The sequence below is a fragment of the Propithecus coquereli genome, unplaced genomic scaffold, assembly GCF_000956105.1.
Source record: "Propithecus coquereli isolate 6110/MARCELLA unplaced genomic scaffold, Pcoq_1.0 Scaffold27, whole genome shotgun sequence".
NCBI classification, from domain to species: domain Eukaryota; kingdom Metazoa; phylum Chordata; class Mammalia; order Primates; family Indriidae; genus Propithecus; species Propithecus coquereli.
Genome location: NW_012148285.1, coordinates 8,440,160 through 8,464,697, shown reverse-complemented (window position 1 = coordinate 8,464,697; position 24,538 = coordinate 8,440,160). Strand labels below are relative to the sequence as shown.

The 24,538-nt window shown below is 58.7% G+C and overlaps 5 protein-coding genes across 6 annotated transcripts; all 5 read left to right on the top strand.

Annotated features, from left to right (window-relative positions):
- The first annotated feature begins 986 nt into the window (after positions 1-986).
- On the top strand, positions 987-1,493 carry PRM1 (protamine 1). The gene is made up of 2 exons (XM_012647597.1): positions 987-1,188; positions 1,297-1,493. The coding sequence occupies exons 1-2, from the start codon at positions 1,083-1,085 to the stop codon at positions 1,335-1,337; spliced, it is 147 nt and encodes a 48-aa protein (XP_012503051.1). The 5' UTR covers positions 987-1,082; the 3' UTR covers positions 1,338-1,493.
- A 2,656-nt stretch (positions 1,494-4,149) lies between these two features.
- On the top strand, positions 4,150-4,808 carry PRM2 (protamine 2). Of its 2 annotated transcripts, none has more exons than XM_012647621.1 (2): positions 4,150-4,414; positions 4,601-4,808. In XM_012647621.1, the coding sequence occupies exons 1-2, from the start codon at positions 4,150-4,152 to the stop codon at positions 4,711-4,713; spliced, it is 378 nt and encodes a 125-aa protein (XP_012503075.1). In that variant the 3' UTR covers positions 4,714-4,808. The 2 variants fall into 2 exon arrangements, with proteins under 2 accessions (XP_012503075.1, XP_012503074.1); XM_012647620.1 differs by having other exon boundaries at positions 4,550-4,808.
- Positions 4,809-6,258: 1,450 nt separating this feature from the next.
- PRM3 (protamine 3) lies at positions 6,259-6,594 on the top strand. Its single transcript, XM_012647625.1, has one exon. It carries the CDS (start codon positions 6,259-6,261, stop codon positions 6,592-6,594), a length of 336 nt encoding a protein of 111 aa, XP_012503079.1.
- Positions 6,472-21,694, top strand: TNP2 (transition protein 2 (during histone to protamine replacement)). The gene is made up of 4 exons (XM_012647540.1): positions 6,472-6,496; positions 10,277-10,693; positions 20,978-21,090; positions 21,245-21,694. The coding sequence occupies exons 2-4, from the start codon at positions 10,288-10,290 to the stop codon at positions 21,692-21,694; spliced, it is 969 nt and encodes a 322-aa protein (XP_012502994.1). The 5' UTR covers positions 6,472-6,496; positions 10,277-10,287.
- On the top strand, positions 21,017-22,795 carry SOCS1 (suppressor of cytokine signaling 1). The gene is made up of 2 exons (XM_012647572.1): positions 21,017-21,090; positions 21,646-22,795. The coding sequence occupies exon 2, from the start codon at positions 21,696-21,698 to the stop codon at positions 22,365-22,367; it is 672 nt and encodes a 223-aa protein (XP_012503026.1). The 5' UTR covers positions 21,017-21,090; positions 21,646-21,695; the 3' UTR covers positions 22,368-22,795.
- The last annotated feature ends 1,743 nt before the right edge of the window (positions 22,796-24,538 follow it).

Sequence of the window (24,538 nt, the reverse complement as noted above, 5' to 3'; positions counted from 1 at the left end):
GGCCTATCCCCCCGACGGGGACGCTCTAACAACCACCCACATCACCTCTGACTTCTTAAGGAAAACATAAAGCTCCTTCCCAAGTGACTTATTTTGGTTTTCTGTTATAAGTAGCCAAACCGAACACTAACTGCTCCCCTCTGTACCCCAAAAGTCCACAGGGGAGGCGGGAAAGGTCACACACAGCCCAGGGTGGCCAGGCCCATCCTGCCCACACTCCCTGCCACTCTCTGCTCCAGTCTGGGGGCCTCCCTCCCGTGCCTCCCCCCTGCCAGGCACCTCTTGGCCTCAGAGCTTTTTCTTTTTTCCATCGAGGTGAAATTCATGAAACAATATGCACCGTTTTCAAGCGTGCAGTTGCATGGCATTCGGCGCGCTCGTGACACTGTGTAACCGTCACCCCGCCCAGCTGCAAAAGGGCTCCATCAGCCCCAAAGGGAGCCCCGTACCCAGGCAGCACGGGCACCCCCCAGTCAGCTTCCGACTCCGTGGATTTCTACCGCCTGGACCCTTCACATAAACGGGTCACACACTCTGTGCCCCTCATGGCCTTGGCAGAAGCCGCTCCCTGTCCCCAGATGCTCTCCGCTCCTGCCACCCCGACGGCCTTTCGCCTCCCTATGCCAGCACCCCCAGGGGCTTTCCCTAGAGGCTCACGTGAGGGTTTAGGGAGGGATGCGTCTGTCTTATTTATCCTGCATGCCAGGCCCAGCCCCACATCTGGCACATAGTAGGCGCTCGGTGACATTTGGTTAACTGGACAAATGGGTGAGTGAGTGCCCTTACAGAGACGTCATCCTGTGTCCCCTCGGCTGTGACATCAGAGGCCCCTGTGGCCCGGGCTCCGCCCTCCCTGCTCGTGCCCATATATGGACATGATTTGGGACAGCTCTGGCCCTGGCTTGTGAGGTCCCCGAACCCTTCGACCTCACAATGCCCGGGCGGGGGGCCCGGTGTCTATAAGAGGCCCAGGCACCGGCCCCTGGCTCACAGCCCACGAAGTTCCACCTGCTCACAGGTTGGCTGGCTCAACCAAGGTGGTGCCCCTGCTCTGAGCGTCCAGGCCAACTCCATCCGGCGCCATGGCCAGATACAGATGTTGCCGTAGCCAAAGCAGGAGCAGGTGCCGCCGCCGGAGACAAAGATGTCGCAGACGGCGGAGGCGAAGCTGTCGGAGAAGGAGGAGGAGTAAAGCGGGACCGAGCCCGAGCCCGGGGGCGGGATGGGCTGGGGCAGGGACGGGGGACTCAGAGCGGGGTGAGCTCTGCCCTCAACGCCTTTCTCCTTCCCCGCCAGGGTGCTACCGCCGCAGGTACAGGTGTAGAAGAAGATACTAAATGCCCAGAATAGCACGTCCACCAAACTCCTGCCTGAGAATTTTACCAGACTTCAAGACCCTCTCGCCACATCTGGAAAATGCCACCATCCAACGAGAAACAGGAGCCTGCTAAGGAACAATGCCGCCTGTCAATAAACGTTGAAAAGTCATCCCACTCTCGTCTCCTTGTCCTTGAGAAGGGGGCTGGGGGGGGCATGGGCGTGGGAGGGGAGAGCAGGGGGGACATAAGAGTGACAGTCGTCACACTGGATTTTGTTGCAAACCCTCAGCAACACTGCACGTCACGACCAAAACCTGCGTCCCCAAACCTCCCGCCTGCCCAGTGGGGCACTGAAGCCGGGTCACATGAGTTTCTGGGGGCCGGCTGTGCACATCTCTTCCCAACCCTGCGTTCGTGACTTCAGTGGCAGCCCCCGGGGCGGGAGTATTGACGCTAGAACCGGCAAGCGCTACACATCAGGTTTCCTCTGTCCCGGGAGGCGCCGGTTAAACATTTATCAGCCTGAGTTTGACTTAACCAGCTCATCGCCCACCCAGGACCCTCAGCCCAGAGATTTCCACACTGAAAAGGCATCTTTGATTATCAGTAGATTAAGCCAGTTGTCACCAGAAAAATCATTCAGTTCAAAATGTTTTATTCCTCATTCAGCAGGCCTGTCCTGAGTTCTCATCCCCATTTGGGTACAGTGATGCCTTGTCCAGGTACCAGCCGAGCTGTGCTTCTCACAGTTCATCTTCAGCAGCTCCACGAAGGAGACACAACTTGACCCGCTTGAGGAAGCCAAGGTTCGCTTGCCCATCGGGTCCCAGCCAAGCCCACGCTGAACCCACATGACACTGCCTGTACCCAAACCCCAGTGAGGGGTGGAGATGGGTCACCGACAGGTCGCTGACCGAGACACAAGAACTCCTGCTGGACACTGGTCTGCCTGGCCCAGCCCCAGCCTAGGAGAGCCCAGCTCTCAGGTGCTGTGACACAGACCCAGAGTCACAATCATTTCATGGTGGCAGAGCAAAGCCCAGGACCAGCACTAGTGACCAGAGCTCTGAGATCCAGTTCCCTGCGGTGACATTCCCCGGCACCTCGGGAATGTCGGGGCTGTGACTTCTGTTTACAAAGTCTGTCGCTTCCGGTCCTCACACCAACCTCGCTGGCAGGTGGCAACAGCCGCCCGGTTTCAGGTGAGCACACCAGGAGACTCAGAGCTTGCGTTCAACCCCAGGCCTGGCGCCCCAGGGCCCCGGCCACTACGGGAGCAGCTTCCCACACCCCACTGGAGCGGGACAGCAGGTGGCTGAACTTGCAGACCCCCGGGTGACTTTTCTTTCCTAATTTGATCATCAGACTCTAGTCATGGAGACCGGACTGAGCAGGACCTGGGGTGAGGCCTGGCGTTCAGATGTTCAACAAGGGCCCTCGAGGGCCACCGTGCAGTGCCTGTGTCCACAAAAGGGAAGCAGCACACACACAGCGCGGGAGTGGGGACACCGCCCCTCCTCCTGCGAGGGCCGGGAGGTTAAGACCCGTGTTTGCTTCCTGTCACCACCGTGGCGAACGACCACGAACGTCACACAATGCAGAGTTATCATCTCCTACTTCCGCAGGCCACAAGTCCAAAAGAGTCTTGTGAGATTTAGCATCAAGGTGTCATCAGGGCTGAGTGCCTTCTAGATGTTCTAGCGGAGGAGAACCCGCCTCCTTGGCTCGTGGCCGGTCCATCCTCAAAGCCAGCCGCAGGGAACCCTTCAATCCCTCCTCCTGGGGCCCCCCACCTCCCTCTTCTGTCTTCTAAGGGCCCTGGTGGTTGTGTCAGGCCCACCCAGAGAGTCCGGGAGGACCCCCCAACTGCAGGGCCCTAAGGTAATCACATCCGCAAAGTCTCTTTGGCCACACAAGGGGACACAGTCACAGGCTCCGGGAGTAAGACGTGGCCATCCACGGGGGAGGCGTCCCTCTGTCTGCCACATCCTCCCTGCCCTCCGTGAAAGGGAAACCAGCGTTTCAGTTGCTGTGACTCTGATTTGGGACGTCAATGGGATCATCAATGTATACTGAGATGTCCGGGAGCAGGCAGGCGGAGCCGAGGGGAGAAGACGCACGTGGAGGAGACAGGGGCGCCCGGCCTGGGAGGGGTGCAGAGCGAGGGTGTGGCCTGAAGCCAGCTGCTGCGATCTGCGTCCCTGCCTGCCCGTCCCCTTGTCTGTGCAGTCTCCGTGAGCAGCTTCCCCCACAGAAAATGGGGATGACAGCCGCGAGGCGTGAATGAGCGAACGCATGGGACACAAACGAACGCTGGCAGGTAGCGACCCCGGATAACCGGGTGCCGTTCTTCCCGACGGCAAGCCGTGAGGACAGGTGGAAGTCCCCCCCCCCCCCCCGCACAGGCTGGCGCCAGGTGGCACAGCACCAAGGATGTGGGAAACTTCTCAATGACCACACGCCAATGCCCACCAGCTGGGCATCTGGATGACAAAATGCCGGTGCTCTTTCTTGTGACCCGAGGTCCCACTGCTGCCAGAGAGCGGGGACATGTTTTACAGGCAAGGCAAGGGGGCTGCTTGCCCTTCCCAGCCCCCTGTTGTGTGCCAGGGCCCTCCTGGCTGTGGGGGCTGGGCAGGGAGGGGACAGTGAATGGGGGGCGGGGCCGCCAGGTCACAGTGGGGGTCCCCTTTATATAGGAGCCCCCAGAGAGCCCCTGCAAACCAGACCAACATCAACACCAAGAGCAGGTGGGCAGGCCTCGGCCCTCCTCCCCGCCCCCAAGGCCAGCTGCAGCCTCAGCCTAGGAGCCGCCACACCTCCCTACACCATGGTCCGGTACCGCGAGAGGAGCCCCAGCGAACGCCCGCACCAGGGGTACAGGCAGCAAGGGCACGGGCAGGAGCAAGGGCTCGAGGGCCAGGAGGAGCAGGGCCTGACCCCGGAGAGCATCGAGTTCTATGGCAGGACCTACCAAGGCCGCCGCTGTAGGCGCAGGCGCTGCTCTCGGAGGAGGCTGTGCCGGATCCACAGGCGGCGGCGACGCTCCTGCCGAAGGCGCAGAAGACGCTGCTGCAGGCGGAGGCATCGCAGAGGTCTGCCCCCCTGCCGCGCCCCTCGCCCACCCCACGAACCCCTGGTCACCCCAGGCCCTTTGCACCTGCGCCACCGCACGGGGGGCAGGAGGGAGGCAGGGACCCCACCCACCTGGCACCCCCTTCCCCACCCAGATTGCCTAGGCACCCCTCTCAACCAGAATTTTCTTTCCCAAAAGGCTGCAGAAGGAGGAGGAGAAGATGCAGAAGGCGCTACTACTAAACTTCCTGAGCCCCTCGCCCCTGGCTGGAAGTTAAGGAGAATTCGCCTGCCCAAGAAACACCACGCGAGGCCATAGCAACTCCCCCACGTCAGATGCCCAAGCCCTGAGTTGCTGAAGAACCCACAAGATCTGAATAAAATGAGCAAAAGTCACCTGCCAAATAAAACTTGATGAGAAACTCGCTGGCCTCTTGGGGTCTCCTTTGCGCAAATGGCACAGACCTGGCTGCCCGGGGGCAGGTGGGCTGGGCACAGCCCTGAGCGCGCCTGGTGTGTTACCCTGTGACGCTGTCCTGTCCTCTGTCACGTGTGCTTTCCTGGTGCTAAAAGCCACACTATCACACTACTGCTGTGACACTCCCACCCCTGGCCTGGGAGTCCTTAACCAAAGTCAGGCTCTCTTGAACCAGATCCTGCCCCATGAAAGGGGTAAAAGGTTACCCTCTGGCTTCTCTGCCCAAAGATGGAGCCCTGAGTCACGACGTCTTCAGTGGCACACACAACAGAAGTCCCCAGGTGCAGATGTTGGGTGGTCGGGGGAGTGTGAATTGTGGGAGGAGAACAGTGTGTGCGGGAGCCCTGCGGTGGGAAGCAGGTCTGGCGTGCTCCAGCAAGAGAGCGGGGGCCGGACTGTATGTGGCCAGGTTGGCCAGCATGTTACCCCAGGGCTGCCCTCCCTCCGGAGGCTCCGGGGGAACCCACGCTTCGGGGCCCTGCCTGCACTGCTTGGCTTGTGACTGTGTCACTCCACCTCCCGTCTGAAATCTGCCACTTGTGACGATCTCCCCATCTCGAGATCCTCAGCGACATCTGTAGTTTCCAGGACAGGACACGGACGTCTTGGAGGGTCATTATTCAACCTCCCGTAGCCACTGAGGATGGAGGCAGGAAATCGGCAAGATCTGACTACCTGTTGGAAAGTGGATTCCTAGTGTTTGGAAATGACCGAATTTAAAACGATGGTCCCTAACTCCCCCACACCCCAGGCTGAAACTGTGCTGCATGGGCAGGCGCAACCTTGCGAAGAGAAGTTCCAAATGTCTTCAAAGAGGCCTGTGACCCCAAAAAGCTTAGGAGCTGCTGCCTTTCAAGAAGATTTCCGAGGATCACACTTCCAGGCCCCCGAAAGAAAGAGTTCTAACGGTTCTTTAATTTTATGGAGATATGGCTCATACAAAATGCACAAATTTTAAGCACGCAGCTCGATGAATTATTACCAAGTGTTAGCAGGTCAAGAAACCCAGCATTCCCAGCTAGCACAGAAAGTTCCCTGGTGCCCCCACCCACAGGCAGCCACTGTTCTGACCCCATCTTCGAAAACTGTCAACAGTTCCCCTTGGCTGAGTGCTTCTGGGATGGGAGGAGTCTGTGTGTGTCCCTCTTGCTTCCAGAAATTCTATCCCAAACTCTCATCCTAGCTAAGGGGGGCCTTTTGCCAAAGCAAACAAGGCAGATAGAGGTGGCACCCCAGCTGCCCTGCCCTGTGGTTGGTGCGTTGGGTCCCCGAGCGGGGTGGGCTCCAGGGGCCTTTGTGATGTCAGCGCCCTGCCTCCACCCTCACGGCCCCTCACTGCCTCCAGCTGCCTTCTCTCCTGTCCCAGAGAGACAGGCGAAGTGGACGATGGGTTCCCGCTGTGCCAAGCTCAGCACGGGCCACAGCTCAGGCCACGGCACGGGCCACGGCACAGGCCACAGGAAAGGCCACGAATCCTCCATGAAGAAGCTTGTGGCCTGTGTAAGTCAGGATAACTTCTCCCTGTCATCAGAGGGTGAGGAAGATGAGGAGGAGGAGGAGGAAGAAGAGGAGGAGGAGGAGGAGGAGGAGGAAGAGGAGGAGGAAGAGGAGCTCCCGGTTCAGGGCAAGCTGCTACTGATGGAGCCTGAGCAGCAGGAGGAGACGGCCGAAGACAGCCCCGTGGCCCAGCAGAGCTCTGAGCCCAAGCAGACGCACTCCTGACCCCCGACCACGACGGCCCGGGAGGGGGTGTCCGCGCTGTTCCAGCCAGAACTTTCAGAAAAGAGTCAATAAAAAGTCTCCGAGGAGGCCCCCTCCTCTCTGGTTTCCCCTAACCCTGTCCCTTCTGGTACCACGGGTGCGCACGAGTGCGGGGTGGGCGTGCGGGGGGTGTGTGGGTGCGCCCGGAGGGCGACCATCTGCCAAGGGAGGCTGAAGAGCAGGGGTTGGTGACCGTGTTCCTGACACCCAGCTAGAGGTCCTCCCGCTTTGAGGGCAGCGGATGCGGCAGCCTGGACTGGGAAGCGTCTCCGCCAGCCCCATCTCCTGGGCAAGGGGATTCCTCCCCCAGCCTGAGCACGCGCAGGCCTAGAGCACCCAGAGGGACAGTGTCACCTCTTTCAGCACCACCCCCGTTTTGCTGCTCTAACTAGCCCTTTCTTAAGAGCACACTGGCTTGGGAGTTCAGCAGACCGGGGTTCAGATTTCTTTTCTGCTAGCTGTGTGACCTCGATCAAGTCACTGTGTGTCTCTGAGCCTCAGCCTGCCCCTCCCTGCTTAAGGGGGAGCCTGAGAGCTTCCTGAGGGTCAGTGAGCCAGGAGACTTCGCTGAAGTGTTGGGGGGAGGGGGGCCAGACGCTAGGAGGAGCTGAACCACGGCAGGTCACCTGCTGCCCGGGGCAGGGCGGTCCCACAGGTGGGGGCCAGCTCCTTCTCAGCACTGAAGCTTCCGCTGCCACCCCCGCTCTGTGACCATCTGTGCCCCCACCTGGAGGCTCACTCCTGTCCTCTTCAAGGGGTCCAGCCCCAGGGGCAGAGACGGTGCCCCGTGAGAGCGACGGGCGGAGGGAGCCCAGGGAGGCTGCTGGGAGAGGCGCAGAGTGTGGCTAAGCACACCTTCCAGGGGAAGCCTCAGGCTGTGTCTGCCGCCCCTTCCCCGGCTCTCTCACCCGTTCTCCCAGAAGAAATGACAAAGGAGGAAGCACAGAGCTGGGGCAACTTGAATCTATGCTCCCTGGTTAAAAATTTTAAAAATTAAAAATAAATGAAAGAAACAACAAACGTGATCTCTGCCCTGCTCCCTTGCGGTGCTCCAGGCAGCCGCGTCTGGGCCCAGAAGGACCCCTGTCTGGGCGGTGGGGGTGGGGAAGGGGAGGCAGCATTCCTGGGAGGGCCTTAGTTTCCCTGGGGGCTCTGTTTGAGGGCTGCCTGACGGGAGGCCACCGCTGGGCCTGCAGAAGGCAGAGGGCGGTGGAAGGCAAGGGGGAGGTCCCACCTACCCAAGACTCTCCCCTGTCCCCACAAGTGACGCAATGGGCCAACTTTGTCTTTTTCTCCAAAGCCCAAAGTTCCACCTACCTGTCCAGGTGCCCAGCAAACATGGGTCGAGCCCCTGCCATGTGTCAGAGCCTACGCCAGTCCCCAGGGCCCTGACAGCAACAAAACGCAGTCCTGCCTGAGGGACGGGGTCACTGTCGTGAGGGCGTGGCTGTCGGAGAGGGCGGTCCTCCTTGGGAGGGCTGGAAAGGCAACAGCAGAGGCGCTCGCAGGTGGGGAAGTGGGGGTCAGCAGCGGAGGAGTGGGGGCTGTGAGTTAGGGGGATCCGGAGGCCCAGAGTCTTCACGGTGTGGCCCCACACGCTCCCCACAGCCAGACCCACAGGGCCCCGCACAGGCAGGGCCCCTAGAACAGAGCTGCCCGTTCCCACTAATCCCCGCGGACCCGACAGTGCCCATACCAGGTGGCTACATCTGGATTTGGATCCTGGCTCTGCCACTGCCTAGCTGTGGGACTCCGGGCTGGTTACTCGACCTCTCTGAGCCTGTTCCTTCTTTCTAAAACACGACAATCATACCTGCCTCCCAGGATGTGTTAGTTTCTTAGGGCTGCTGTGTCAAAGTACCACAAATTGGTGGCTGAAAACGACAGGAATTTATTCTCTGATGGTTCCAGAGATCGAGGTGTCAGCTGGGCTGTCCTCCCTCCCTCCGGAAGCCTCAGAGGAGAATCCCTCCCTCCTCCTCCAGCTCCCGGTGGCTCGGGCATCACTCAGCTTGTGGCTGCATAGCTCGTCTCGCTGCCTCCATCCGCGTGAGGTCTCTCTTCCCTGTGTCATCCCTTCCGTCTCTCACGGGGACGTTTGCCGTGGATTTAGGGCCCACTGCGTGCGGCATGCTCTCAGCCCAAGCTTCTTCACCTAATTCCACCTGCAAAGACGCTTCTGCCACATAAGGTCACATGGGCAGGTTCTGGGGGGTAAGACGCGGACATAGATTTTGGGGCCAGCATTTGGCCCATTACACAGGGTCACTGTGAAGCTGGAGGACAAAGCTGCCTGGAAAGGGTGGGGCCCAGAGCCCAAACAAGCGGGAAGTAGCAGGGTAGTTCTCCCTGTGAGTGATTTGACACATTTATTAAGAAACAAACTTCGATGAAAGCGGGTGATAGCAGATCCTCTAGACAAGAAGCAACGCTGTGCGTGGCAACACAGAGCGGGAAGTCCACATGGGCGGGACCCGCTGGGGAGGGACGTGGGGACAGAGGGAGCTCTGGAGGGAGAAGCGGCTGTGTGGGCCAAGAGTGGCCGAGAGCTAAGCCCGAGGGCCTCAGCCAAGACCCGGGAGCAGCCTGCGGCTCTGGATGGACCCGCCGGGCCTAGGGAGGTCACGCGGGGCCTGGTGCGCGCGTGCAAGCGTGGGCTTTCCTCCCCGTGCCGCGGTGCGCGAGCAGGGCAGTGCGGCTGAAATGCAGCTCCACTAGCAGGGAGGGAAGCAGAGTCAGGACGCAGGAACCCAAAGGAGGAAGATGGGTTTCCAGGGGCCTCCTGTGGCTTGACAGGCCTCTCGGGCTCACGATACCAGGAAAGAAGGACAGACACCCCTTTCGTCATAGATGGCCACCAAGCCTTGAAAACCACAATGACCTACCAAGACTGGACATTGGTGCAAACTGGGATTTGAACCTGGGTCTAAATCTCCCGGCTTTAAATCTTGCTGGGCAGGGGGGCAGTGGGACCCCCACCTGTCGGTCCACTCAGGTATTCTTATCATCCATCATGCATTCATTCAGCCACTGGGCATCTGACGAATTCATCACCTGCCCGACACCTATCCGGGCACTAACTGTCTATCTTACAGACCGCCGGCCACCCGCCACTGGGGTCAGGGCTGCACTATTGTCACCCAAGCTGCTGGACGGAGGAAGAAAACGCTGACCATGGCAGTCAATGACGTTTACTGAGCTGTCACTGTGGCCCGGGCCTGAGCTAACTGCTTGACATAGGTTTTCTCATTGAATTCTTCTGATGTCCGTACGAGGTCAGTACAATTATTGTCCCAATTCTACAAGGACCAAGGAGGGGGACACTAGGACTTAGAGAGATAAAGGCCCAGGGCTGATCGTGCAGAAGCAGCAGACCTGGGAGGTGGATTTGGCTTACTTGGTCCAATCTGACCCAAGGGCCCTGCCCTTAACCTCCAGATGGGATTGCCCCAGGGTGCCCTGAAAGCTGCCCCACCCTGGCGGTGAGGGTGGGGGGCTTTGTCCTAGCTGGGCCGCGTCTGTTACACCCTTAGCCTGTGCCATCACAATCGGCCCCAACTATATAACCAGGAGCCACCAGGGTCTCTGTAAAGCTGGGCCTGCTGGGAGAGGAGGAGGAGGAGGAGGCCTCTGCCCCTCCGAGCGTGGCCTCCCATGGACACCAAGATGCAGAGCCTTCCTATCACCCACACCCAGCCCCACGGCTCTCGGCCCCAAAGCCACACCTGCAGCCAGTGCAACTGCAGCCACCACTGCCGGAACTGCAGCCAGAGTCGCAGACGGAACAAGGGTTGCAGCCGGAGCTCCAGCCACAGCCCGACCAGCCACCGCAGCCCACCGGGGTCCTGCAGCCCATCCGGCCACCAGAGCCAGAGCCCAAGCCCCAGCCGGCCACCAAAGCACCACAAACAGACCATGCACTCCCACCACTCTCCCACGCGGCCCACCACCCACTGTGGCAGCTGCCCCAGGAACAGAAAGACCTTGGAAGGCAAGGTGAACAAGAGAAAGGTGGGCAAGAGGATCCAGCAGGTGTACAAAACAAAGAGGCGGAGCACAGGTACCCTTCAGGCGGGGGCAGGGGAGAAGGGCCCCGGGGCCCACGCGCGATGGGGAGCAGGTCAGCTGGACCTTGGGGGAAGTGAGGTGAACGCTTCTGCCTCCAAGCCAGGTCACAGAGGAACCACAGGCAGGGGCGGAGAGGGGGAGGGGACACAATGGCATGTGGCTAGTGGCATGCACGACGCATTGACGGACTGGTTCTTTAACTGGACGGGTTGATTGGGAGGATGGACAGACAGCAGATTAGCTAGATGGAAGCATGATGGGTCGAGAGGCTGGGTGGACGACTGGGTGGGTAAATAATTCACTAGCAGCTTGGTGAGGTAGCTGGATGGGTAACAGAAGCGATCTATGGATGGATGGATGGGTGGATGGATAGACACATTGGTCGAATGACAGGAAAGTTGGATGCAATTAGCCAGATGGATGAATAAATGGGATTGGATGGATGCACTCGTTGGCTGGTTGGGTAGCTGGCTGATTTGATTATTTGGAAGGATAGGGTCGGTGGATGAATTGAATGGCCGAGTTCTGATGGCTGAGTGAATTGATAGTTTACTGGATGGCAGACTGGAGTCGCTGAACTGATGGGGAGGATAGATAGTTAGACTAATGGAGCAGGATGGGAAAGGATGAAAAGCTGAATTGGGTGAGCTGATGAATGGGTGGATGATAAGGAGAAGGGATGGGTGGGTGGAAGCAGAGTTCAGTGACTGAAGTTCTCAGCTGTTAAAAGTCCTTTCCCTCTCCTCTCTCTCAGGGCGGAGATACAAGTGACGAGACGGCGCTCCCCGGCTTGTTCCTGTGTGTTTCACCCAGATGAGAAGCCCATCACGCATGGAATGCTAGGACAAAGTCAATCTTTTAGCAGGAACATGTTACTGCGATGATTTCTATGCAACATTGATTAAAGCTTGTACGCTGACTACCCTGGAGCTGGCATTTTGATTTCTCTAGGATTAGGTGTCACATTTCCAGGGGCCTGGTAGGGAAGCGGTCACGTGGGGGCAGGGACGGGCCTGTGATGGGGTCTCGTGAAAGCGTAAGGGGTCTCTGCCAGCACAGGCACGGAAATGAACAGGGAGAGATGCCAAGAGGCCTTGAAAGTGGATGGGCAACACTGCGCCTGGCCCTGTACGTTCCCACATGTGTGCACACATAGACACACACATGTGACACCCACAGATCCACACACTGCTCATGGGATCCACAGGTATCTCCCCCAAGAGCACGGCAGCAGACAGGCAGGAAGAGGGGTCAGGAATGTGCATTTTGCAGTCCAGAGCGCTCCTGAGCTTGAATCCTGTGCACTTACTGTGACACGGGGTGGTGGTCAACCTGAGCCTTACTTAGCGATTCTGTAAAGTAGTCTTCAAAGCTGCCACTTGAGCAAACTTTTACTAAGGGGCCGAGTCTGTTCAGGGACTGTGCCAGGCTCTGGGAACACACAGAAGACACAAAAGGCCCTGTCCTCATGGAGCTTGCAGTCCAAACACAAACACAAGACCTCCTGCTTAAGACAAGTTGTATGACGGAGTGGGGCGAGGTGACATGGGGCAACCCGGGAAGGCTCTGTCCCTCCAGAACAGCATGCACCAAAGCCCGAGTGAGGGAAAGGGCTTGTGTCCTATGGACCGGAGAGGCTGCACGGGCTACGCGGCCAGTGGCACAGGAGGCGGGAGCCCGGCCACGCGGCGGTTTGCAGGCCCCCGGGAGGAGCTCGGACATTGCTCTCAGTGTGAAGTAGTCACGGGAGGGTCTTCACTGGCTGGATGACAGGGTCTGGTGTGTGTCTTCAAAGATGGCACTGGCTGCTGCATGGAAACTGGATCGTAGGGGCAGGAGGGGCAGAGCGGTGGGCAGGATGGTGACCTGTGCTAGGTGAGCACTGGGGATCTCTGACACAGGTGGGTTGGAAGTTCCTCCCAAGAGCATGCCCAGAGTCCTGCCTTCCTCCTCCTCCTCCAGCAAACATTTTCCGGGTGTCAACTTGTTTAGGCTTTGGGCTACGGCCCAGGAGGGCAAATAAAGGTCCCCGTACCCACGTGGCTTCCAACTGAGTTAGGGGACAGATGTGGACACAGATTACGCGTTTCCTCATCCACAACGTGGGTGCAGGTGCTCTCGCTGGGGCCGGGAGGGGTGAATGAGGTGGCGTGTGTGAAGCACCTAGGCCCAGAGCTTGGCACGCAGTAGGCACTCAGCGAGCCTTTGCTATTAATTCAGCATAGAAAGGACTAGACGGTTTCTGGAGGAGCGCTAGCCGCCAGATAAAAGGCTTTGGGAGTGGTCACAGTCTCATCATGTAAATTAGCTTCTGACCTGCAACCCTATCCGCCTAGGTTTTAGGGTCAGACTCGGGTTCGCACTGGCTCCCGCGCTCCCGGTGGGGGGACGGTGGACCAGTCACGTCTACTCTGAGGCTCACTCGCCTTGACTGTCTGCTGGGGGTCACGATTCTGACCTTCCGTCTCAGCAGACTGCCAACGCCCGCGCCAGATGCGTGGCCGCCGTGGTTACCTTTTGTGTTTCGTTTGGCATTTGGGCTGCAGGAATGGGGTGAGCAGGTGGGCAAGGGGGACGGGACGGGGTGTCTGCGGTGGAAGGGAGGGGAGCCGTGGAGGAAGGCCTCCGGGAAGCCTGAGCCGGGCCGGGGCAGTGCAATGGGCCTGGTACAATCGGTCAATGTCAATCAATGTCGGTCTCCTTTCCTTGGGTCCTTTCATCTTCCCCTCACAGCAGGGAAATGTGCCAGGTTGTTTCCATGCACCCCTGTGAGAAGCCACGGGGAAGGGCCCAAGCAGACTCAGAAGTTACCATTTATTGAGCACCTACTAGGTGCCAGAGGCTTTGGCATAACGGTTTTCTACTGAATCCACACACCCCCAGCAACAGGCTTTGCCCCCAGTTTACAGATGAAGAAGGTGAGACTCAGAGGCGAAATGACTTGATCAAGGTCTCCTGGCAGGCAGGTCTGAGATTAGAGATTCATGCTTTGCCCAAAACCTCCCGGTTCCCTATTAAAAATGCAAGGCCACATTAAGCCATGATGATCACTGACACTGCAGCGCAAAAGAGTCTGAGAAGACCTTCTGGGGAGCGTATTTTGGAAGAGGAGGCAGAGATAGAGGGTCAGAGGTAAGGACAGGGACTTTAAGCCTCACTCACCGAAGGACCTCCCTACTCCCTGGGCAGTGTCCTTTTATGATATGATTATTGAAGGCAGCAGATCTTTTGTTATGAGCAGATGGACCGGGTCATGTGTGTGGCGAAACCAACGCCCAGCTGAAAGTGGCGCAGCACACAGATACCGAGTCACATAGACAAAGAAACAGCCATGTGCACCCACTCAGACGCAGAGACCGACAGTCACACGGAGACCCCCAGTACACACACGCCCCTCCACGTACAGGCAGGCCCTCACGCGCCGAAACACACGTGCAGGAACACAACTCACCCGTGCACACTGTCCTCATAGACACGCGACGACAAGAGGGAAACATCCAGCCGCAGGCTCATTCTTTCGCTGGCTTGGCTGGCGTGGGGGACAGCAGGTGGGCAGGTCTGCCGGAACCCCACGTTCGGGAAACAGAGAGAGACACCAACTCCGCCGTGGAGCGGGTACGTGGACGCTGACTCTCCGGTGGAGAGATTTCGTGTAAGTGGGAGGCTGGGGTGCAGGGAGGTGTGGGAAATACCGAAACGTGGCCTGGCCCGTGGTGGGGCTGTCCGCTCAGTCACCTGGGGGCTGTCACTCCTGCAGGCCCGAGTGGTCACTAAGCGGAAACCCAGCGGTCTCGGGTTGAGGGGTGGGGGAGGAGCGGCCGGGGAAGAGCAGCACAGACTGGGGCGGGGACGCCCATTTGAGGGGAGATTCAGGAGGAAAAACACCTCCACCTCTGCAGCCACAGACCCAGATTCAAACCCAGCTCCCCCCGCCCCTCACTGGGCAGCCTTAGGCTAGTCTCTTAACCTCTCTGAGCCTGTTTTGCATTCCTTGTTTTATGGAGATTCCGGAGGGGCTGTGCTGGCTTCACTGTTGCGCCTGGTCCACAGCACGGTGCCTGGCACACGTAAATATTTCTTGAATAAATGGAAGGAGGAGTACGCATTAAAGCAACAATGAGATGCCACTTGTGTACCCATCAAACAGGTGAAAATGGACAAGCTTGATGATGAGTGCTGGCCAGGGCACAGGGAAACATAGCCCTGAATGCTACTGGCGGGGTGAACATGCACAGGCACGCGTGCCTGAGGTCGTCCAGGGAGGCTCAAGGCCACGTTGTTTGCAGGTTGCAAAAAACGACCTATGTGTCCATCCACAGGAGAGGGCTAAATGGCCACCCCGAGGAATATGTGGCTTTTAAGAAAAATGGGGTTGATCTATACATGATCGATGCAGATTGCCAGGACATGCTATCCGGGGAAGAGGGTGCAATAGAGAAAGATGTACCCCTTGTAGAGGGGAACATCCTACATAGAGAAACACTATTTTTATGGGTCAAAGCACAAGCACGTAAGTGCACAGAGAAAGATCTGGAAGGACACGGACTAAGCTGGTGTTTGGGGTTACCTCTGGGGAGGGGAAATGCTTTAATTATTTTGTATGAGGAAATGAAAAATCAAAAAGCAAAAAACGGAACGAGCATCAGTGAATGCATCTAATCAGTGCTTGGCAAAGCTTTGCTGGATCTGAGACGAGACAGTACAGGCATGCTGAATATAACATCGGCCACCTCTCTGGGCTCGCTGTCTGGGCAAGGTGACCCAGGAGGCCCTCCCCAGAGGGACCCGGTGCCCCAGGGCAGGGACAGGCCAGTCCAGCCTGCTGCTTCCCCCAGACCTGCCCCTCCCATATGCCATCAGGGCCGGGCTGGGGCTGCCTACCTGCCTCATCTCCTGCAGGTCCTTAAATTCTTATCTTGTTCTGCCAGGAGCGCTCCCTTCCCCTCCCTTGGCGAGATCCATCTTCCTTCAGAACTCAGTCAAGGGTCACCCCCTCCCCAAGCCTGCTCGGGGCCCTGTCAGCTGAGCCAGGTGCCACTGACGCCAACAGACACTGGGCTTCCCACGTCACGGGACGTGTTGAGACTACCTCTGGTCTGTGTGCCCTAAAACGAGGTGCTTCCTTGGAGAGAACTGGGTCAAAGCCAACCTCTCCTCCTGGCACCTGGCCAGTGGCCTTCGTCACAGTGAGGGCCTTTGGACGTGAGGGTCTTCCTGCCCGGGCTCTCACTGTCCCCTGCCTGCGGTTTGTCAGTCCCTGTGTCCGGCCTCACAGCTTCTGCAAATTCTTTCTCCCCTTCTACATCGACGGCACTTGCTAGTTGTCAGTTGCTGACACCTAATTTGTCCCTTATGGGGGGTGGGACTGGTTTGGCTTATTAGAACAGTGTGTAAAAACGGAATAAGTCAGATCCCCAGGGACTTACTGAGGGAAAGGCACTGGGCGTTCCACGCTTGGGCTTTGTGACATTTCTTTGGGCCGCTGGGTTAAATTAATTTGCTTAAAGCCACATCACTGGTAGAGGTGGGGACTGGGAACAGGGGTGTCTGGACCCTCTGACCATTGCTCTCTCCTTTCCTGCCCCTCCCATTTTGGAGCCGTTCACAGAAGAACAGCGACTGCTTTCTGAGAGCCAGGTGGCACTGGCTGCTTCTCACTATCTCTGACTTAGCGCCTCCTTTCTTCACCTGTTACACAGGGACGGGGGCCTGCGGGCGGAGTCTGGCCAAGTCTCCCCAGGACTGGCCTGTCCACTGCTCACGTCATCGCCCCCTGGCCTTTCATACCTTCTCCTTGTACTGGGTGCCCCTAGCTCGGCACCCCCTTCCCCCCCAAAACACACACTGTTTGCTGCTGTGAGAACAGAAGGGACCTTCTACCTCTGTGGTCCCCAACCCCCTGGGGCTGAAGCCCCCTGATGCCAGTCTGTGACCTGTTAGGAATTCGCTGGACATCACCTCCTGAGCTCCGCCTCCCCCCTTTGCCCCTGCCACTCCCCACCCCCCCCACAATGGACAAACTGTCTTCCGTGGAACTTAGGAGCTGGGCCACAGCGGGCCAGCAAGAGAAGCTTCGTTTGTATTTGTAGTGGCTCCCCATCGCTCGCACCACCACCTGGGCTTTTCCGCCCCCCAAGCCCCCATCCATGGGGAAACTGTCTTCCATGAAACCAGTCCCTGCTTCCAAAAAGGTTGGGGACTGTTGCTCTACCCAACAGCAAAGCAACCTCTTCTGACAGAGGCCTTCAAGCCGGGTTCTCCCAAGCCCCGGGGCTCCCCAAAACACCTTCGTCAAGGTCCACCAGCTCCCCGAGCTGTGCTTTCCTCATATAAGAAACGGCAGCACACAATTTCCAAATCACAGGACCAAGGGAGAGATTGAATAAGATAATACACCAAAAAACCGTCACCTGGCCCACAGCAGGGGCTCAGCAAATGGGGATTTGTTCCCCAGGGTCTCCTGGGGAGTGAGGACTGACCCAGAACTTAGGCGTGGACTCTCCGCGCAGTGCTCTTTCCAAAGCATGAACGTCCCAGCTGTCCCTGACAACTATCTTCTCTCCCATTTCAGGGGCTAGTGTAGGCACACCCAGGGGGTCAGGGAATGAGGTGTGTCCCAAGGCCACCGTGATAGCTCATGTGGCTAAACAATTTCCCGTAGGTCAGCAGCCAGAGGTCTTTCCACACCCACTCCTATGATGGCTCCTGGCTTTGCTGGCTGCCCCACCCTCTCATGGTAAAATCCAAACCCCTCCCACCGTCCAACAAGCTTTTCCTGATCCGTCGGACCCTGGCGAGCCCCTACACTCACCCCCTTGCTCTCTAAACCAACTACACCCGTCTCCTTTCTGATCTTTGTGCATGCCATCACCCCCAACACAGGGCCTTTGCACCAGCTGTCACCCCACTTTTTGAAAGACCTCATTGCCAATGTCACCTCCTCCAAGAGGCTTTTCCTACCTGCTTTATCTCGCCCCACCAACACCCAGTCGCTCCATTCTCCCTGTTTATGTCCAACACAGCACTTAGCCAGATCTGAAATTATCATGTGAATTGCACTGTCTCCCGTACGTCTGCTTGAAGACCCCCGAGTTCCCAGTGCCCAGCACGCAGTAGGCACTCAATAAGTACCTGCTGAATAAATACTGAAGGAGTGAAATAGATGCGTCACTGCCCCTGTCTTACAAGTATGGAAACTGAGACATAGAGAAGCTAAGAAGCTTGTTCCAGGCCACACGCTTATGAAGCGACAGATTTAAACCAGACCACTGGATGGCAGAATTCACACCGTGATCCCCACAGCTCGGGAACCCCAGGGGCCCAGACTCCCACGGGAACCGCGCTACCCCATGCGTTAGAGGAAAAGGAGGGCGAAGACCGCGGGGCAGAGGCCAGTTTCAGGATTACGAGCCCTGACGAGGGGCTGCTCTTCCCAGCACGGCGCTGCCAGAGCTGGAACGAGAAACTGAACCGAGCTCCATGGGCGGGGATCGTGATTCTTCCCAGCTGCTCGCCGGGCCCCTCACTTCTGGGCTACCAGGACCTGCTGCACATCTGGCTGTGGTCTGGCAAGCTGTGGACATAGGGCTGACTCATCTGCCCTGTGACAAGAAGTCACGTGTGCCTAGCACTTGCTCTGTGCCTGGCACTTTGCTCTGGGCTTTGCACACATGGCTGCTGTGTGCAGTACCAAGGGTCCAATGCTCATTTTGCAGATGGGGCAAGTGGGGCCCCAAGAGGGCAAGTCGCTTGCTCAAGGCCCCACGGCTGGGAAGCAGAAGGCCTGGAGTGGGAACCTGGCCCCACCTTGCTGTGGGGTCTGACTCCTAAGGGCTTCACACCTCCTGGCTGCCCGTGAGCTGGTGCCCAGCCCTGTGGGACCAGACGCTTGTCAATCAGCACATTTCCTTTTTCTCTTCTGGCATCTGGATTTGGTTTCATTTTAAACTCAGGATTTCAGAAAATGAAACCAAAGGTAACTGTCACCGGTGGCCACGTGTGCCTAGTTTATTCCCAAGAAGCTCTCCTCCTCCTCCTCTTCTTCCTCCCCTGCCATGCCTTCTCTGCCTGTGCTCCCTGGGCTAGGGCTCCAAAAATGGACACGAGGGGTGAAGCCACGTGTCTGTGGGCTCCAACGTGCTGCCACACCCACAGGCACCCTCCGAAGAACAATAACAACAGCAAACACCTCCTGAGTGCTTATTATACGCCAGGGGCTCTTCTCAGCACCTGACCCATAATCGCCCATTTAATCCCCAGCACAATCCTAGTAGGGAGGTCCTATTATTATCCCCATTTCACAGATGAGGAAGCCAAGGCAGAAAGGTTAATCACATGCTCAAGGTCACAGACTAGAAAGCTGCAGAGTTAGAATTGGGTCTGAGTCCAAAGTCTGGCTTTTAATTACATATATATGTGTACACACACACATATACATATTTTTTTCTGGAGATAGGGTCTCAATCTGTCACCTGGACTAGAGTGCAGTGGCGTCATCATAGCTCACAGCAACCTCAAACTCCTGGGCTCAAGCAATCCTCCTGCCTCAGCCTCCCGAGTAGCTGGGACTACAGGTGCATGTCACTACACCCAGCTAATTCTTTTTTCCTATTTTTTTGTAGAGATGGGGTCTCACTATGTCACTCAGTCTGGTCTCAAACTCCCGGCCTCAAGCAATCCTCCTGCCTCGGCCTCCCAAAGTGCTGGGATTACAGGTGTGACCCGTCATGCCTTGCCTGCTTTATATTTTATCCATCACCCAGTACAGGGTGTGGGCCCCAGCGGTGCTCAGTCGACATCTCCAGAATGACCACAGCACCTGACCCCTGGAGCACACACGACTGCGCACCTTCTCTGTTACCGCCTGGCGCACGTGCCAAACAGCTACATCAGCGACTATCACCAGCCCTGGCCACACACACAACTTCAGGGAGCTGATGGGGTCCAAGCCAGGCTGATTCTGGGCCACCCCCTTTTCACCAGCAAACGCAGGAACCTGGGCTCTGCCTGGGGGCGCCCTGGAGTTCTAAGGCTGAGGACGCGGGAAGAAGGACCTGGCACCAGGACTTCGGGCAGAGGAGCCGTCTGGGCTGCATCTGTCTGAGAGCTGTCTGCAGAGGGCAGTGTGTGCCAGCGTAAGGCCAGTCACCAAGCCCCCGCCAGCCTGGTGAGTCTTTTGTGTGCCCCCTAGTTTCTGGGCCTCCTTACCGGCCTTCATTCACAAATACACGTACCAGCCAGGACCTGCTCCGTGGCCGTCCACGACAAACAGAAGCACTAAATCACACACGTGTACAAATCATAGCCCTGACCACCGAGCCTGCACCATCCGGAGCCCCAATGTGTGTGCGGTGGGGAGGGCGGGGGTGAAGGGCAAGTGCTGGATGGAGCAGCGGGAGGGGGACCCATGAGGTAGGGGTAGGGGGCGAGGAGGGCCAAGGAAGTAGGGTTTTTGATCACCACATCTGCAACTGCACCATTTTTTCATGGGTCGCCAAAGTGCGTTTGGAGGCGCCCGGCTGCTCTTTCTCCCCAAAATGAAAACAGGGAGGGCGAGAGCCGGGTCCGGAGCTTCCGATCCGCCAGCCGCTGCAAATCACAGCCCCTCCCCGGGCCAGTTTCCCCAGCTGTCGCAGTGGGAGAGCAGGGAGGGCGGCCGAGGCCGCTGGGGACCGTGAACACCCCGCCCGGTTTCCGAGGAACTCGGCCCGGCGTCGAGGCGCCCCTCCCGCCCCGCCGAGGCGTTCCTCCGAAGCCTGTGGTCAGGCGGCCGCTTCCTGGGAAGCCCAAACCAAGAAACGGCAATCAGCAGTCGACCGGCTCCGGGGCTACGCGGGGCGGGAGCAGGCCCGGGGGGGGACCTCCTGGGGGCTCCTGGAGGGATCCGGCTCCGGGGGAGTAGGGGACAGATCTGCCCCAGATGGGTGGGTAGGGGGCGTGTGTCGGGGCCAGTCCAGTGCTTCCCGAAGGGCCTGGCTGCAAAAATCCGGGACCGAAGGGCGCAGGGGCTAAAGTGGGGTCGCCAGGTTCGAAGGGGATGTCCAGAAAGTGACTGAAGGTTCAAGGCCCCTGGATGCAGCGGTGCTAGGGCAGGTGCTAGCGAAGTCCAGCTGCAGGACCCCCAGCGAGAGAAACCCGGAGACCGCAAACAACTAGCAGATGACAACGCCACGACGGAAAGAGAAACCGAAAGTGGCGCTGGGGGCGTATCCTGCAGGGGGCGTGTCCTGCAGGGGGTGTGGCCCCCACGCGCTGCCGGCTTAAAAGACTGGTGCAGGGGCGGGCGCGGAGCAGAGCGAGCTGCGGCCGTGGCAGCTGCACGGCTCCCGGTCCCGGAGCATGCGCGAGAGCCGCCCCGGAGCCCCCCGCCGCCCCGCGCCCAGCCGCCAGGTGAGCCGGGCACAGGGCAAGGAGGCGGGAGGGAGAAGGGAGGAAAGGACCGGCGGCCAGCAGCCGGAGCCGGGCTGGCTCGGGGGCTGCGTGCTGGGGTCGCAGCCGCCACGCCTCTGGCACTCGCCGCCCCCCTCCCCCCGGCCCCACCCAGGCCGCCCCCCGCGCGCGCGGGGTTCCCGCAGCGCAGTCTTTCTGCTGCCTGTTCCCAAACCGCCGGGACCGGGCGCCGATCCCGGACTGGCCAGCAGGCGGCGGCCGCGGGGCGGCGAGCCGCGGGCCTGACGACTGGAGCCGGAGCGGGCTGCTCTCGGTCACCTCTCCACGCCCCCCTCTCCGCTCCCCAGAGGTGGACTCCGCCCCCCGAGCCCCCGCCACCGGGAAGGGCTCCGCGGACCGAAGAGCCCATTTTCTAGCTGAGCCCGCCGAGGCTCAGAGGAGCCACGCGCACTTGGTGCTCCTCCCGCGCCCCTCCCGCGCTGCCTCGCGGCCGCTCACCTGCCCAGCCCCGACTCCCCGGGGCGCTGCGGCTCACTGCCTCTGTCTCCCCATCAGCGCACCCCCGGACGCTATGGCCCACCCCTCCGGCTGGCCCCTCGAGTAGGATGGTAGCACACAACCAAGTGGCAGCTGACAATGCAATCTCCACGGCACCAGAGCCCCGACGGCGGCCAGAGCCTTCCTCCTCTTCCTCCTCTTCTTCCTCCTCCTCCTCCTCGCCCGCGGCCCCCGCGCGCCCGCGGCCCTGCCTGGCGGCACCGGCCCCGGCCCCGGCCCCGGCCCCGGCCCCCGGCGACACGCACTTCCGCACGTTCCGCTCGCACGCCGATTACCGGCGCATCACCCGCGCCAGCGCGCTCCTCGACGCCTGCGGCTTCTACTGGGGGCCCCTGAGCGTGCACGGGGCGCACGAGCGGCTGCGCGCCGAGCCCGTGGGCACCTTCCTGGTGCGCGACAGCCGCCAGCGGAACTGCTTCTTCGCCCTGAGCGTGAAGATGGCCTCGGGCCCCACGAGCATCCGCGTGCACTTCCAGGCCGGCCGCTTTCACCTGGACGGCAGCCGCGAGAGCTTCGACTGCCTCTTCGAGCTGCTGGAGCACTACGTGGCGGCGCCGCGCCGCATGCTGGGGGCCCCGCTGCGCCAGCGCCGCGTGCGGCCGCTGCAGGAGCTGTGCCGCCAGCGCATCGTGGCCACGGTGGGCCGGGAGAACCTGGCGCGCATCCCCCTCAACCCCGTACTCCGGGACTACTTGAGCTCCTTCCCCTTCCAGATCTGACCGGCCGCGCCCGCCGTGCACGGAGCATTAACTGGGGCGCATTGTTATTTTCTATTATTAATTATTATTATTTGACTGGAACCACATGGGTGCCCTCCCCGCCTGGGTTGGAGGGAGCGGGTGTGGGGGCCAGTCGCCTCCCGCTCTCAGCTGGAGACGAGGCTGCAGACCCCTCCTCACCTCTTGGGGATGCTTCCCTCTGGTGTTCCCTCTGGGTCCCCCTGGTCATTGTAGCAGCTTAACTGTATCTGGGGCCAGGACCTGAACCCGCTCCTCCTACCTCGTCATGTTTACATACACCCAGTATCTTTGCACAAACCAGGGGTTGGGGGAGGGTCTCTGGCTTTATTTTTCTGCTGTGCAGAATCCTATTTTATATTTTTTACAGCCAGTTTAGGTAATAAACTTTATTATGAAAGTTTTTTTTTTAAAGAAAAAAAAAAAAGGTTTCTAGAGCGTGTGCTTTGGCCAGAAGTTTTTCTTGGTTCTGAACATGTCCAAGGGAGAAGGGTCCTAAGAGTGACCTGTTCAGCTGGAGGTGGCATGGGGGGCACGTTCTGTGGCTGGGCACCCTGCACAGTTCCACCTACGACTGACAGGGACAGAAAGCAGGGGTCTGGTTTTGCTGTGTGCGGGGTAAGATGGCAGCTCACATATGAGCACATACTGTGTGCCAGCCCCTATTCTTTACTTTCTATGCTTAAATTTACTTAATCCTATAGAGATACACCCGTGTGAAGTACAGGCTCTTACCCCATCTTACAGAAGAGAAAACCCAGTAATGGGTAAATTTGCATGCACACACCCGAAGACACTCAAGCCTTTTTTTGGCTGTCCACCCCAGAATCTGTTTCAAATGGATGACAGAGAGGAAACTTCTTTGGTTCTATGAGCACAACAACTTCCAGGAAGAGCGTGGGGGTTGGGTGGGGGCTTGGTGAGCGTTTGGAAGTGGCACATTCTGAAATGCCATCGAGGGAGACGTATTTCACATGGGATGGGGATACAGGGCTGGGTCTGACTTCCTTTTCCCCCACCCTGTTCTGTACTTTTTGGTGAACACATAACTTGGAGCCAGAAAGAGGCTTTGTGGTCTGTGGTGGCAGGGGGCCCTGCTGGTGGCTGTGGGCAATTCCCTTTGCCTCCCTGGGCCTCCACTTCTACCTCTAAAATGGACAACTTTCTGCGTGTGATGGGGCAGGGGGAGGTGATATTTTCAGGAGCCAGGGGAGGAAAGGGTCAGTCCAGGATGCTTGTGGGGCGGGCCCATGGCAGCAGCAAGTGCCCAGGGCATGGGTTTGATGGCTGCTCTTGTGTCTGTGGCCGACGTGACCGATGGGCCATGCTGGGAACTCACTGCTGAACACGGTGAATTGAGTTATTTTCAGGCTCAGGGTTAAGCAGCCTTGTGGACATGTCACACTTTATCTTCAGAAGTTAGAAGGGCCCTCTGCAGCCTTGGACGTGCTGATAATGGAGTGTGCTAATGTTTAATAATACCTTTCAGACTCGACAGTGTGGCATAAAATTAACTGGATGGTCCAAGAGCTGGAGCTGCCCAGGCTCGTCTGGGGGAATAAATAGGTTCCAGGCCTCAAGGGTTAGAAGAGATTTAGGGTCTCAGAGCTGTGGCAACTTCATCCTTTATGAGGTGGGGTGGGAGGGAAGGAGGTGACGTCCTGCCTCTACTCGCACAGAATCTCTGCTTTTTATTTTTAGCCACCCCCTGCCCTTCCTTCTCCACTGTGTGGATTAATTGAGTCCTGTCCTTGTTCTTTCTTTAGCTGCTCCTGCCACCCCTCACCCCAGTCCTGGCTGGTGCCTGGGAAAACGGGAAACATCCCAGAAGGCAGTGTTCGGGGTCAGGTTATGATGTCAGTTATAGCTGCTGGGCCCGCACTGCCCTGTTTAAGCCTCACAGCCACCCTGTGAGTTAGAAACCCCTCCCCCACTCCGTAGGTGGGAAGACAGGCCCAGAGAGGCCAAGTGGGGCACACAGCAAGTGGCAGAGCCAGATTTTTCAAACCCACTCAGGACTGTCTGAGAGGCTGGGTCCCACCAGGCCACACAGTGCTCTGACGTCACAGTAACAGCAGCAGCTGTTGATGTTTACATGTGGCACGCTCTCTGCCGGCGCCGGTCCCAGCTGTCTAGTCACTAGTTCAAGCATT